Source organism: Microcaecilia unicolor, chromosome 1, assembly GCF_901765095.1.
Source record: "Microcaecilia unicolor chromosome 1, aMicUni1.1, whole genome shotgun sequence".
Taxonomy (NCBI): domain Eukaryota; kingdom Metazoa; phylum Chordata; class Amphibia; order Gymnophiona; family Siphonopidae; genus Microcaecilia; species Microcaecilia unicolor.
The window spans coordinates 198,813,733-198,826,929 of record NC_044031.1 but is presented as its reverse complement, the minus strand read 5'-3'; the positions used below and the strand labels follow the sequence as shown (position 1 = coordinate 198,826,929).

Genomic DNA, 13,197 nt, shown 5'->3' with positions numbered 1-13,197 from the left:
AACCAGTCAAGATTCCTGCTGATACCTTTTCCCAGACTTTATACCCATAAAGATGCACTACATACTTTGGATTTCAAGAGAATCTTGATTTTCTATCTGGAGCAGACTAAAGCCCATAGAAAGTCCTCCCAACTTTTGTTTCTTTTGATCTTAACAGAATGGGGGCTGCCGTTATCAAAAGCACACTTTCCTACTGGCTAGCAGACTGTATGTCCTTCACTTTTATCTAGGCAGGCCTATCCCTATAGGCCTGCCGCTGCACAAAATGCCAGAGGCATGGCGGTATCAGTAATCCACTTAAAACTGTCCTATATTTACCTTGCACTGATTTAACATGAACGGTTACTAAGTAGAAAGACATTGAATGTAGCAATAAGTACCCATAAAGTAGAAGATGACTGCTGATATGAGGCGGTTTGGCCAGACAGTCCTTATCTGCTTAGGGATTGGAATCCAACTCCATTTCTTTCCGCTCCAAGCTGTCTTTAAAAAAAAGGTATAAAAACATAAGGGCTTATTACCATCTAAAACAATGTTGGTGTCTGCCTGTTGTAGCGCCATTAGTTTTATTGTTCCCTTTTTTCTGTTAAAGGCAATCTGTAGCTAGGGAGTCCTATATTGTGAGGATTATTGTATCCTGCTTGTTCTCAGAGAAAAAGTTATCATAGCAGATGTTTTTAAAGGACAGCATGAAACAGATCTTTACGTATCCAACATGGTCCCACATGATGACGGTTGAACCGATTTAAAAGTTCTGGAGAAAACTTCCAGCACGGGTCTGTATTGGATGATGTCACCCGTGTGAGGATTTTGTATCCTGTTGTCCTTGGAGAACATCTGCTACAGGTAAGTAACTTAATTGTCATCTTCCTTTTTTGGAATAGCTTATGTTTCATGAATTAAAAAAAAAAGAAAATCTGTATTTTGTGTTCTACCTGGTAGAATGAGAATGTTATTTTGTTTACTTTTCCTTTTCCTTTTTCTGGCAGTAAAAAGTTAAGAGTGAATATCAATGTGCCAATGAAGACAGAACAGAAACAGGAGCAAGAAACAACACACAAGAATATTGAGGAAGACAGGAAACTACTTATTCAGGTGACTGAAATATACCTGACTGAAAATTTGGGTTTCGGTTGTGGAACTTACTGGCTAACTCGTTCCTTTTTAATACACTTTCCCTTTAAAAATAAGTAACCTGTACAAACCTGAGAAGTAAATAAAACAAGTAAATTAAATGAGATGCTCTGCAATGATTACCTATTATACAAAGCTTTCCTTCTAAAGCACATATAGAGGGCAGTTTTCATACCTCCTGCACAAATGCAGAGTTAATGAGTAGTTTTGGGCTTTGCACTAATTTTCAGAATGAAAAATATATGTTTCAATCCTGTAACCTTTTCCCAGAAATATCCCCACTAAATTTTGGCAGAAATGCACACAACATTGAAGAATATGGATATTTTACCTGCACAAGAGGTGGACAGATTTACTTGTGAAAATGGCTTGGAAAATTGTTCTCATAATGCATAATAGTACTTGGACTGCAAAATATTGACTTATTTGTACCTTTCTAGGTTTTAAATGAGTAAGCAAATTGAAAATTACTGTACATTAATTTTTAGTATTCCGGTTGTGTAGAAGCAAAGCTATGCCAAGTCGAAGATGGTCCTGGATTTCTTTAGAGGTGTTCTTGGTATTACTTTATGGGAACTCATTGGTACATTCTACGTTTGAGTCTTCCTTTCTAAACAATTAGTAATTGTTCATGTTCAGTACCCCCTTCAGAATTGTTTCTGTGATGATTTTACTACAGCCATTCTCATTCAAATCCATTTCTTTTCCTAGAAGACTTAAAAGCAAACACCTTCCAAATGTTCAGTGATAGTCATGTCATTTCACTTCATTGTTGTTCCGTTGGAAAATGTGTGTGCAAACATGTCAAGGGAAGGGAGAGGATGCCTGCAAATTAAACCACATTCTGTGTAAAATAAGCAAGGCTATTTTAAGTATCTAATGGTAAAATTTAAGTGCTTGAATCACTAATCTTGCCATTCACTATTCACTACATTGGAGATGTGTTTTATAGCAATTCTAGACTAATTGGTGTTCTGTTTAGGAGCCCAGTTATTAAACATTTTAGCAAACATTCCTGTGCGTGATGCCCTAGCTCTTACAAGAGCAACTTGCCAACATTTCTTGTGCTGTGTAATAGATAGTGATCTTCATTATTTTTCCAGTTGGAGCCACTTGGGCAAAAAAAATTCATCAATATAAAGAGTCAAGATTGTTGTTGGGCAAAGTGAACAGCACATTGGACGGGGTGGAATTTCCCATCCCAATGACTGAGATGGCCTAGTGTTTATCATTCCTGCTTGTGTACATTTAGAGTGACTCGGATAACTAAAACAGTGTGTGCTTGCCATACTCTTTGTCTAAGCCCGTTTCTCCGAGGACAAGCAGGGCATTATCTTTTCACATCTGGGTGATGTCATCTGACGGAGCCCGACACAGACACTATCCAGCGTTCAATTTCTAGAAGCTTTTGGTAGGTCCAACCATACATGCAGAAGTATCTTCCTACCAGCCTCGTTTGCGTGGGATCAGCAGTCATCTTTATTTCTGTGGGGCTGAGAGGATGTTTTTATCCTTATGGCCTTCCCTGTCTTTTCAGCTTTTGCTGTGAGTAGCACTGGACCATTTTTTTCTGTTATTTTCCCTGTAGTTTATCCTCTTGTATTAATTTTAATACTTTTCAGCAATTTTAGGTTTCCTTTATTTTTTCACTGTCTGCTTAGGCCTGATCTCCCAGCCAGGACTAGTTTTTTTAAAGAAAAAGAAAAGACATCATTGAGCTGTTTGATTTTGCTTCCCTCAATATTGCAGAAAACTCTCAGTGGTTTTAAGAAGTGTTCCTGATAGAGCAAGGTTATTTCTGTGACTGACCCAACCACTGAGCCTGTAACTATAAGCTCTGTCCTCAAATGCAGAGGAGAACCCAGAAGACTCATGAGGCCCTGCATGTGAGACTTTCCCGCTTCTAAGTCCTGTCCATCATCATCAGAGGCATCGGTCTCAGTTGCTCATAAAAATGTGTTGGACCCTGCAGGCCAAACATCCGAGGACCTGACACCAAGGGCTCAATGTCATCCTTGTCGGCACAGAGAAATCTAGTGTTGGACTTCAAGTAGAGGCGATGAAGCACAACATTGGGCCTCGTTGAAGCCTAATGCCAGGAGCACTGGGGCACCAGCAAGAAGCATTGGCATTGTGAGAACTGGTCCCACTCTGTGAAGTCAGTGCTGCCATGACAGCTTCCTCAAAGCTGAGACCAGCCTTCGGATTTGACCCCCACATCATCTCGGGCTGTCACCGCACTGGCACCAGCCCAGCCTTTACTGATGCCTGCCTCCAAAGTGTGGCTTCAGGCCTTACTACAGGAAGAGCTGGAGTGCATCTTGGCATGGTGCCAAGGCATCAAGGTTGTTGGTGCTGTTCATGGTGCCACCTTTGCTGATCTTGGATGCTTATGCCCTGCCTGTTGGAGCTGGCACCAGTTGAGCATGTGTATCTCTCCATACCTTCAAGGGAGGAAGCCACCCCAGCATAAAGGAGGGGTCTTCCCCTTAGCGCACTCACACAGAGTCTGGCCATGAGTCCAGTGATCCAAGGCGTGCTCAGACCTAGAAAACTCGTGAAGATGATTTTGCAGTCTGATACATGTCTGACTTGATGCCAAAGGACCTCTCGGAGGAAGGGTCTCTTAGTCTGCGATCAGACCCCTCTCCACCTCATAAAAGCAGAAAGTCTCTCCCAGAGGAGTTCTCCTTTGTCTCTCTCTCGCTCTCTCTCTTTTTTTTTTTTTTAATACAAGAGATGGCCAAATCCATCTCATTTAAGTTGGAGATCAAGGAAGAGTCCAGGGCCCAGATATTGGATGTCCTTGACTTATTCTCCTCCCAAGGGGGCTGTGACTGTGCCCATGTACAGCATCCTTAAGGCACCAAAGATGAAAGAACTGGGAGACTTCATGAAAACGAGTCTGAGGAAGGACACTCAAACTCTGGAGTATTTTGGGAGGAAGATTTTTCAGAGCTCTATGCTTATTTTTTACATAGAGTCCTACCAGCTATACACAACCCTTCACTTGAAGAACTTGGTGCGCAATGTGACAGATTTTGCAGACATTCTGCCTCCAGAATAGGCCACTGAACTTCACCAGCTTGTGGTCAAGCAGAAGGAGTGCACAGCTCAGACAACCAATGTTGCTTTTGACGTGGCATCCAGAGTCTCCACATTAGGTATTGGTATGTGCAGACTCGCCTGTCTGGTGAAGAACACATCCGAGGCAGGAGCCCTGCAGTCCATGCAGATGACTATTCGCCTCCTGGAGCTACTGGGGTTTGTGATAAATTATCCAAAGTCCCATCTTCTCCCAGTGCAGAAACTCGAATTCATAGGAGCTCTGCTGGATTCTCGGACGGCTCGCGCCTATCTTCCAGAGGCGAGAGCCAACAACTTGTTGTCCCTCGTCTCGCGGGTGCGAGCGTCACAGCAGATCACAGCTCGGCAGATGTTGAGATTGCTGGGCCACATGGCCTCCACAGTCCATGTGACTCCCATGGCCCGCCTTCACATGAGATCTGCTCAATGGACCCTAGCTTCCCAGTGGTTTCAGGCTGCTGGGGATCTAGAAGACGTGATCCACCTGTCCGTGAGTTTTCTCAAATCCCTGTATTGGTGGACGATTTGGTCCAATTTGACTCTGGGACGTCCTTTCCAAATTCCTCAGCCACAAAAAGTGCTGACCACGGATGCGTCTCTCCTGGGATGGGGAGCTCATGTCGATGGGCTTCACACCCAAGGAAGCTGGTCCCTCCAGGAACGCGATCTGCAGATCAGTCTCCTGGAGTTGCGAGCGATCTGGAACGCTCTGAAGGCTTTCAGAGATCGGCTGTCCCACCAAATTATCCAAATTCAGACAGACAACCAGGTTGCCATGTACTACGTCAACAAGCAGGGGGGCACCGGATCTCGCCCCCTGTGTCAGGAAACCGTCAGCATGTGGCTCTGGGCTCGCCGTCACGGCATGGTGCTCCAAGCCACATATCTGGCAGGCGTAAACAACAGTCTGGCCGACAGGTTGAGCAGGATTATGCAACCTCACGAGTGGTCGCTCAATTCCCGTGTAGTGCGACAGATCTTCCAGGTGTGGGGCACCCCCTTGGTAGATCTCTTCGCATCTCAAGCCAACCACATAGTCCCTCAGTTCTGTTCCAGGCTTCAGGCCCACGGCAGACTGGCATCGGATGCCTTCCTCCTGGACTGGGGGGAGGGCCTTCTGTATGCTTATCCTCCCATACCTCTGGTGGGGAAGACTTTGTTGAAACTCAAGCAAGACCGAGGCACCATGATTCTGATTGCTCCTTTTTGGCCGCGTCAGATCTGGTTCCCTCTTCTTCTGGAGTTGTCCTCCGAAGAACCGTGGAGATTGGAGTGTTTTCCGACCCTCATCACGCAGGACGAAGGGGTGCTTCTGCATCCCAATCTCCGGTCCCTGGCTCTCACGGCCTGGATGTTGAGAGCGTAGACTTTGCCTCTTTGGGTCTGTCAGAGGGTGTCTCCCGCATCTTGCTTGCTTCCAGGAAAGATTCCACTAAGAGGAGTTACTTCTTTCTATGGAGGAGGTTTGCCGTCTGGTGTGACAGCAAGGCCCTAGATCCTCGCTCTTGTCCTACACAGACCCTGCTTGAGTACCTTCTGCACTTGTCTGAGTCTGGTCTCAAGACCAACTCGGTAAGGGTTCACCTTAGTGCGATTAGTGCATACCATTACCGTGTGGAAGGTAAGCCGATCTCAGGACAGCCTTTAGTTGTTCGCTTCATGAGAGGTTTGCTTTTGTCAAAGCCCCCTGTCAAGCCTCCAACAGTGTCATGGGATCTCAATGTCATTCTCACCCAGCTGATGAAACCTCCTTTTGAGCCACTGAATTCCTGCCATCTGAAGTACTTGACCTGGAAGGTCATTTTCTTGGTGGCAGTTACTTCAGCTCGTAGAGTCAGTGAGCTTCAGGCCCTGGTAGCCCAGGCCCCTTACACCAAATTTCATCATAACAGAGTAGTCCTCCGCACTCACCCTAAGTTTCTGCCAAAGGTTGTGTCGGAGTTCCATCTGAACCAGTCATTTGTCTTGCCAACATTCTTTCCCCGTCCTCATTCCTGCCCTGCTGAACGTCAGCTGCACACATTGGACTGCAAGAGAGCATTGGCCTTCTATCTGGAGCGGACACAGCCCAACAGACAGTCCGCCCAATTGTTTGTTTCTTTTGATACCAACAGGAGGGGAGTGGCTGTAGGAAAACGCACCATATCCAATTGGCTAGCAGATTGCATTTCCTTCACTTACGCCCAGGCTGGGCTGGCTCTTGAGGGTCATGTCACGGCTCATAATGTTAGAGCCATGGCAGCGTCGGTAGCCCACTTGAAGTCAGCCACTATTGAAGAGATTTGCAAAGCTGCGACGTGGTCATCTGTCCACACATTCACATCTCATTACTGCCTGCAGCAGGATACCCGACGCGACAGTTGGTTCGGGCAGTCAGTGCTTCAGAATCTGTTCGGGGTTTAGAATCCAACTCCACCCCCCTAGGCCCATGTTTGTTCTGTTCCAGGCTGCACTCTCAGTTAGTTGGTAAATTTTTTAGGTCAATCTCAGTTATGTCCTCGCCGTTGCGAGGCCCAATTGACCATGGTTGTTGTTTTGAGTGAGCCTGGGGGCTAGGGATACCCCATCAGTGAGAACAAGCAGCCTGCTTGTCCTTGGAGAAAGCGAATGCTACATACCTGTAGAAGGTATTCTCCGAGGACAGCAGGCTGATTGTTCTCACAAACCCGCCCGCCTCCCCTTTGGAGTTGTGTCTTCCCTAGTCTTTGTCTTGCTACATATGAGACTGGCCGGCACGAGCCGGTTTCGGGCGGGAAGACGGCTGCGCATGCGCGGTGCGCATCGGCGCGCGAGGGCTAGCAAAGGCTTTTGCTAGTGAAGATTCCGATTGGAGGGGCTGCCGTGGACGTCACCCATCAGTGAGAACAATCAGCCTGCTGTCCTCGGAGAATACCTTCTACAGGTATGTAGCATTCGCTTTATTGTAACTTATGTTACATTTGTTGTTATTTTTGGCAATTTGCCAGTCTTGTTTCAAAATTGCAAAATGTCAATAAAAATTCATGGACAAAAAAAAAAAGTAAATCTCTGTCATGACTGCTGCACAGTCATTGTAGTCTAGATCCTCTGGGTCTTGTCTAATTCTTATATGGTCATTCTGGACCCTTTCTCTTGGTCCTGTAACATCATAGCCACCTGCTTCTAATTCTTCATATGATCCACCAACCTTTGCAGATGTCTTGCAGCTCTTTGTGTTCAGTTATCTTTGACTTAGTTCCTTCTGTAAGTTCTTAATAACTCATCGAGTTTCCCCCTTCACTGAACTGAAGCGTTGTTTAATTTCTTGTAACAGTCATTCCATATCTTACTTTGTCACTACCGCTAGCTGTTCGCTGTTCACATATGCAGGGTCCATGGCCTGCTGTTCTTCAGACAAGTTTGGGGTTGTTTTGGCCCTTTAGATGGAACCTTCCTTTCCTCATTTTTTTAAGTTGCCTTTTTCCCATTGGAAGACTGAGTCCTGCTTGTATTCTCTGGCTTTAATTTGCCATGTTTCCAAGGGACATGAATGCTTATTTTTAGCTTTTTAATGCAGCCTCATCAGAACTCCTTGACTAAGCAGCCATTTTCATCTGCTCTTGTCACTTCCTCCTCGTATCTGGTTTTTAACCAGTAAGTTTGCAGTCTGAAAACCTGGAATATTATTCATTTATTTAAAACAAGTCATATATTATTTCTGACCCACAACGTCAATATTTTACCCACTTGATTTGATAACTTATCTGTGAGTTTGTCTTGCACAACTGAACAGAGAGACAAAGGGAGCTGTAGTAAAACATTACTGCAGGAGTCACTAACCTGTGGTAAAGGAATAAAGCAGGTTGCAGTCAACTTTGCAAGCTGTGTTTTTAACTGCCCAGCACATTGAACTGCTAGCATGTGGCCCAGTGCTGCAGAGAGCTGCCTTAAAGGAGCTGGTGCAGAGGTGTTGGTACAAAGACCCACGCCCCCTCCCAATCAATCATTCCTCCGTAGAACATCCTTTCCTCTTCAAGCCTACAGAGGGCGGGGGTTCCCTGTTGTCTAGGGGCTAAGGGTAGAAGAAAACCCCAGTTGCTCCTGCCAGTTCGGTACTAGGTTCAAAATGGCATTGGCTGACCCCTAGTGGTAGTGTCGCAATACTACTGCTGGAGGGGGGGGGGGGTCAAGCTACCAAATAAGGAGGAAAAGCCCTTATTTGGCAACTTGACTCCTAGCTGTAGTGGTGCAAGGTTACCACTAGAGGTCAGCCAGTGCCATTTTAAACCAGGGTTTGCTCCTGCCCATATCCCCTAGACACCAAGGCTTCAGTGGCTGTGTGTAGGTTTAAGTGGCAGTGTTCAAAGGAGTCTGTGCATGTTGATATGTATGCACTGACCCATTTAAAAAGGCTTTCCAAAGTTTTAGCCCATGTGTTAGTGCTCTGATGCTTTGAGGAGGCAAAATTAAAGCCAACTCAAAGCAGAAACTATTTTTCCACAAATAATACAGCTAAATAGCTTGTGAAGTTCAGTGTACTCTGTATTATTCAAGATGCATAATAATGGAATGCTTTCTATGCACTAGAATGCTTTGCACTCATTAGTATGCAATGTGCATTGTTTTTAATATGTGTTACAATAAAATAATGCGTAATTTTGGCATCTAAAACACAATCTTTCCCTCTTAATGTGTGATTCCCATAAAGCAAATTAGTATTTACCTGTCTAAAAATCACTGCAGGAATGGTGTGTGCAAAGCCATCTTCTAGAACAAAAACATAGGTTTGGTTTTCACCTGCAAACCTATTAAAGCCTGTTTTGATACACCACCTTTTTGCAATACTAGCAAAGCAGTTAACTTCTGCATGAACACAATCAATTAAATTCTCATTGTTAGTATCTTTACATGTACATTTATTAAACAGATTATTTTTTTTCTTAGGCTGCCATTGTGAGAATTATGAAAATGAGGAAGGTTCTAAAGCATCAGCAGTTGCTTGGAGAAGTGCTAACCCAGCTCTCTTCTAGATTCAAACCACGAGTTCCTGTTATTAAGGTATATGGTGGCTAATGAAAGTTGTTATATATCGTGCAATTGTTTTTTAAATTAGAAATTGATTTTCATGCCTGATTTTGACTGATATAGATGTGAATTGTTTAAATTCTTCCAATGCAAGGTTTAAAAAAGCTTTCATAGTGTAAAAAAATTAGAAACAAAGGACCTGTTTACTAAGCCGCACTGTAGGCATGCAAACTTTTTTGCATGCCTTAAAAATTAGCATGCACTAATGATAGAGACACCCATAGGAATATAATAAGTGTCTCTATCATTAGCGTGTGCTGAAATGTTAGTGCACCTACAGCACGGCTTAGTAAACAGGGCCCCAAGTTTGTACCTCCTCCCTCCCTTTTTTTTTTTGCATTTCATTTTTAACATATTTTGTTAACCATCATAAACTTGAATAGCCAAGAGCAAAATGTAGCGTAAGAAGTATTACAGTTTTGCTATTTGAACCTTCTAGTCGTTTCTTAGACGACTGCTTGTACCCCTCAGAGATAAAGCTTAACCCTTTGGCAATCTTACACGGTTTTCATATGTTTCCTGGTTTGGAGTAGAATAAAAAACACCTAGGTTTTAAATATATAAAATATATATGATAAACATAGTGGGAGTAGTTACCTGCATTTTTTTATAAAGTTTACCTCGGTAATTCTGTCATGTAGTTTTCTTAATTTTTTTTCAAACTTGCTATTTTAGCATTGGTTTTTTTTCTCACAATTAGACCACACTTATCACAGATGCAAATTCTATTTTCTGTTATATTCCATGTGCAATTATGACAGTGAATGAGTGATTACTGTGCATTGTTAGGATAGCAAGAAATTAGGATATGGGATGGCCTGAAACAGGAGGAAAGTTGGTACTGTTACAGTAGAGTTAGCAAGTTATTTTTGTGTGACCTGCAAATATATAAAGTAGCTGACAGACTTCTAGTACTAGACTTAAACCAAGATGCTTGAATTACATCCCCACCACCAAACTTCTGAATAGACAAAAATGTAATTATGTGTTTTCTTGCAGTCCTTACATAAAAAAATAGCCTTATTTTTTCCATGTTTTCAATCCCTAGAAATGCATTGACATTCTGATTGAAAAGGAATACCTGGAGCGTGTGGATGGGGAAAAGGATACCTACAGTTACTTGGCTTAACATTTGTTTATTTTTAGCAGTTGTCTGGGTGGTAAAAACTTCTTTTCTGTGGCACTCAGCAAACAGTTACAGTATATGATGGAAAGAATGAAAACAACTGAACTTCACAGCAGCCAATGTGCTGCCATTTGGACCTCCCTTTTTAGAAAATTTGAGACGAGGGCTCCCATCTGCAAGTCTCAGATTTACATTGGAACTGCTCAGGATTGATACAATTCACGTATGTAAATATGGAAATAAGGACACCAATGCCATTTAACCTAATTTAAAAACAGAAAGGAAATCAAACCACCTACATTGGGGGTTGCATGCTACTGCCTCTCTGCATTTAAATCTAATACATTGGCTGTATGATAAATGGCTGTCATAGGCAGCATCTACAAGTGTTGGCAGCACTTTGAGAGCAAGTCTGAATGGACCTATGTGTAATCTGCTATGAAAAACCATTTGTATAGTGTGTTTCATTTTTTTAATGTGTGATGAATAAAACAAAAGATTTCTGTACAAGTTTCATTTGGTTTTACTGGTTTAAGTTCCACCTTTCTTAATGTAAATAAAAGGAATGATTATGAAGACTGTAGCCATTTGTTCTTTTTTTTTTTTTTTTTAAGCTTTTCTCCCCTTAGTTCAGAAGTTCCTGGGGAGTACTTTTGTATTTGCTGCTCAAAAAAAAAATGTTGACAAAAGGGATTACTAAAACTTAGCATGCACTAAATGCTGCACATCCTATTTTCTGCCTAGGGGGGCCACATGGCACTTAGTGCACATTAAGCTTTAATAAAAGGTCCATTAAATAATTAGTTAAGTAATTTGACAGTAGAGGATACATATTTCTTTTTCGCTAACCAGCAGTATAATTCAGAAAACCATTTTCATCATTGGAAGCAAAGCCATCACAGCCTCGACCCCAATTGAACCCAAAACTAATACAATAACAGACTGGATCACTACAGACAATCTCGACTTTCTGTTCATAAGCGAAACATGGATCCACGACCTCAAAGATCCCATAATTTTAGAGCTATGCCCCCCGGGGTACAAAATCACCCACTGGACAAGGAATGGAAAAAGAGGAGGAGGCATAGCTATAATCTACAGATCCCAATTCACCGTCACAACAACAGCCTAATCAATACTTCCCCAATTGGAAATCGCTTCAGTTAGAATCAATCACCCTACCCTGCAAGATCACCTAAACCTTATCTTGTTCTATAGAGCACCAGGCAACTGGCATGACTGCCAAACACAATTCATGGACTTCCTATCAAATACGTGTGTCTCTGCCCAAAACCTTCTCATCGTAGGAGATATCAACCTCCACCTTGAGGTTACTAACCTAACAAATGTAGCTGAATACAAAGACTTCCTCCAACTTTGGGAGCTCCACTGGCCAAAGATAGAGCCCACTCATGTTAAAGGACACGCACTAGACATCATTACATATAAATTCTCACCAGAGCTAAATATCACACTAAAAGACATAAAATGGACAGCCATACCATGGTCTGATCACTACAAAGCAAACCTATCCCTTCACTGGCAAACAAAAAATTCTCAACACAAACAAGAACAACTAACCTATACCACAAGAGGCAAAATAGACCCACAAACATTCTGGCAACAATTCTATCTTAATGAATGGACAGCACCAACAGAGTCAATCCAATTTCTTCAGGACTGGGACAACAGATGCAGAATCACACTAGACCAATTAGCACCACTTCAAACCAGAACCTCACATAGAAAAAATTCAATACCATGGTTTAATGAAGAACTTAACTAAAAACATAAGTCAGAAGACTAGAACGTGCTTGGAATAAGAAAAAAGATGACCTTGCATTCAATGACTGGAAGCGACTACAAAGAAAATACAAATACACCAATCAGACAAACTAAAATCGGACCAGGCTACAAAGACACACATAAACTCTTCCAACTTGTGAATACATTACTGAATACCACCCCGGTCACTTCTAACAACACAGACACTCCATCAGCAGACAATCTTGCGAACTACTTCAAAGAAAAAATTATAAAGCTACGACTCACGATACCCATCAACATAACCGACTATGCAAACCTCCTTGAATACTTAGACCCTATACCTGGGGAATATCCAGCAAGACCGATCATGAACCAACTTTGACATACTATCGATTGACAACATGTCCCAATTACTAAAAAAGTACGCCAAATCGCAATGCAAACTAGACACCTGCCCTAGTAATCTTATAAGAACTGCCCCTCAACAATTCAAAACAGACCTCACGAACCAACTGAACTACATGCTACAAAATGGGCTCTTCCCAAAAGAGAGAGGAAATATCCTACTCACTCCTCTACTTTTACTTCTAACTTCCAGGTGCTTGGACTACTGAACCAAGCTCCTGCAAAAAGGACAGGTTTATTCTGACCCCTAAATCCCTTACTTCTCAAATTGACTGGCTTAGGTGCTGGGACTACTGAACCAAGCTCCTGCAAAAAGGACAGGTTTATTCTGACCCCTAAATCCCTTACTTCTCAAATTGACTGGCTTAGGTGCTGGGACTACTGAACCAAGCTCCTGCAAAAAGGACAGGTTTATTCTGACCCCTAAATCCCTTACTTCTCAAATTGACTGGCTTAGGTGAGAAACTACCTGATATTTTGTCCTAAAGTTTTAAGGCTTGTTGCTTAATCAATTTAATTAGCACTGGGAAACCTCTCTTTCTGTCTTTCTTGCTTTCTTTCTGTTCCTGCCAAGCTCTGATAAAGGGGAGGGGCATTTTTACATAGCTGAAACTGCTAGAATTATTGGCAATATC

The 13,197-nt window shown here is 42.7% G+C and overlaps 1 protein-coding gene across 1 annotated transcript in view; it reads left to right on the top strand.

Moving 5' to 3' along the window:
• Positions 1–10,973, top strand: part of CUL1 (cullin 1) — a 331,942-nt gene extending 320,969 nt beyond the window's left edge. The window contains exons 20-22 of the mRNA XM_030203694.1: positions 990–1,095; positions 9,124–9,237; positions 10,313–10,973. Coding sequence (XP_030059554.1) covers positions 990–1,095; positions 9,124–9,237; positions 10,313–10,393 — 301 coding nt within the window. The 3' untranslated portion in view covers positions 10,394–10,973. The remainder of the gene's footprint in view (positions 1–989; positions 1,096–9,123; positions 9,238–10,312) is intronic.
• Positions 10,974–13,197: the final 2,224 nt, after the last annotated feature.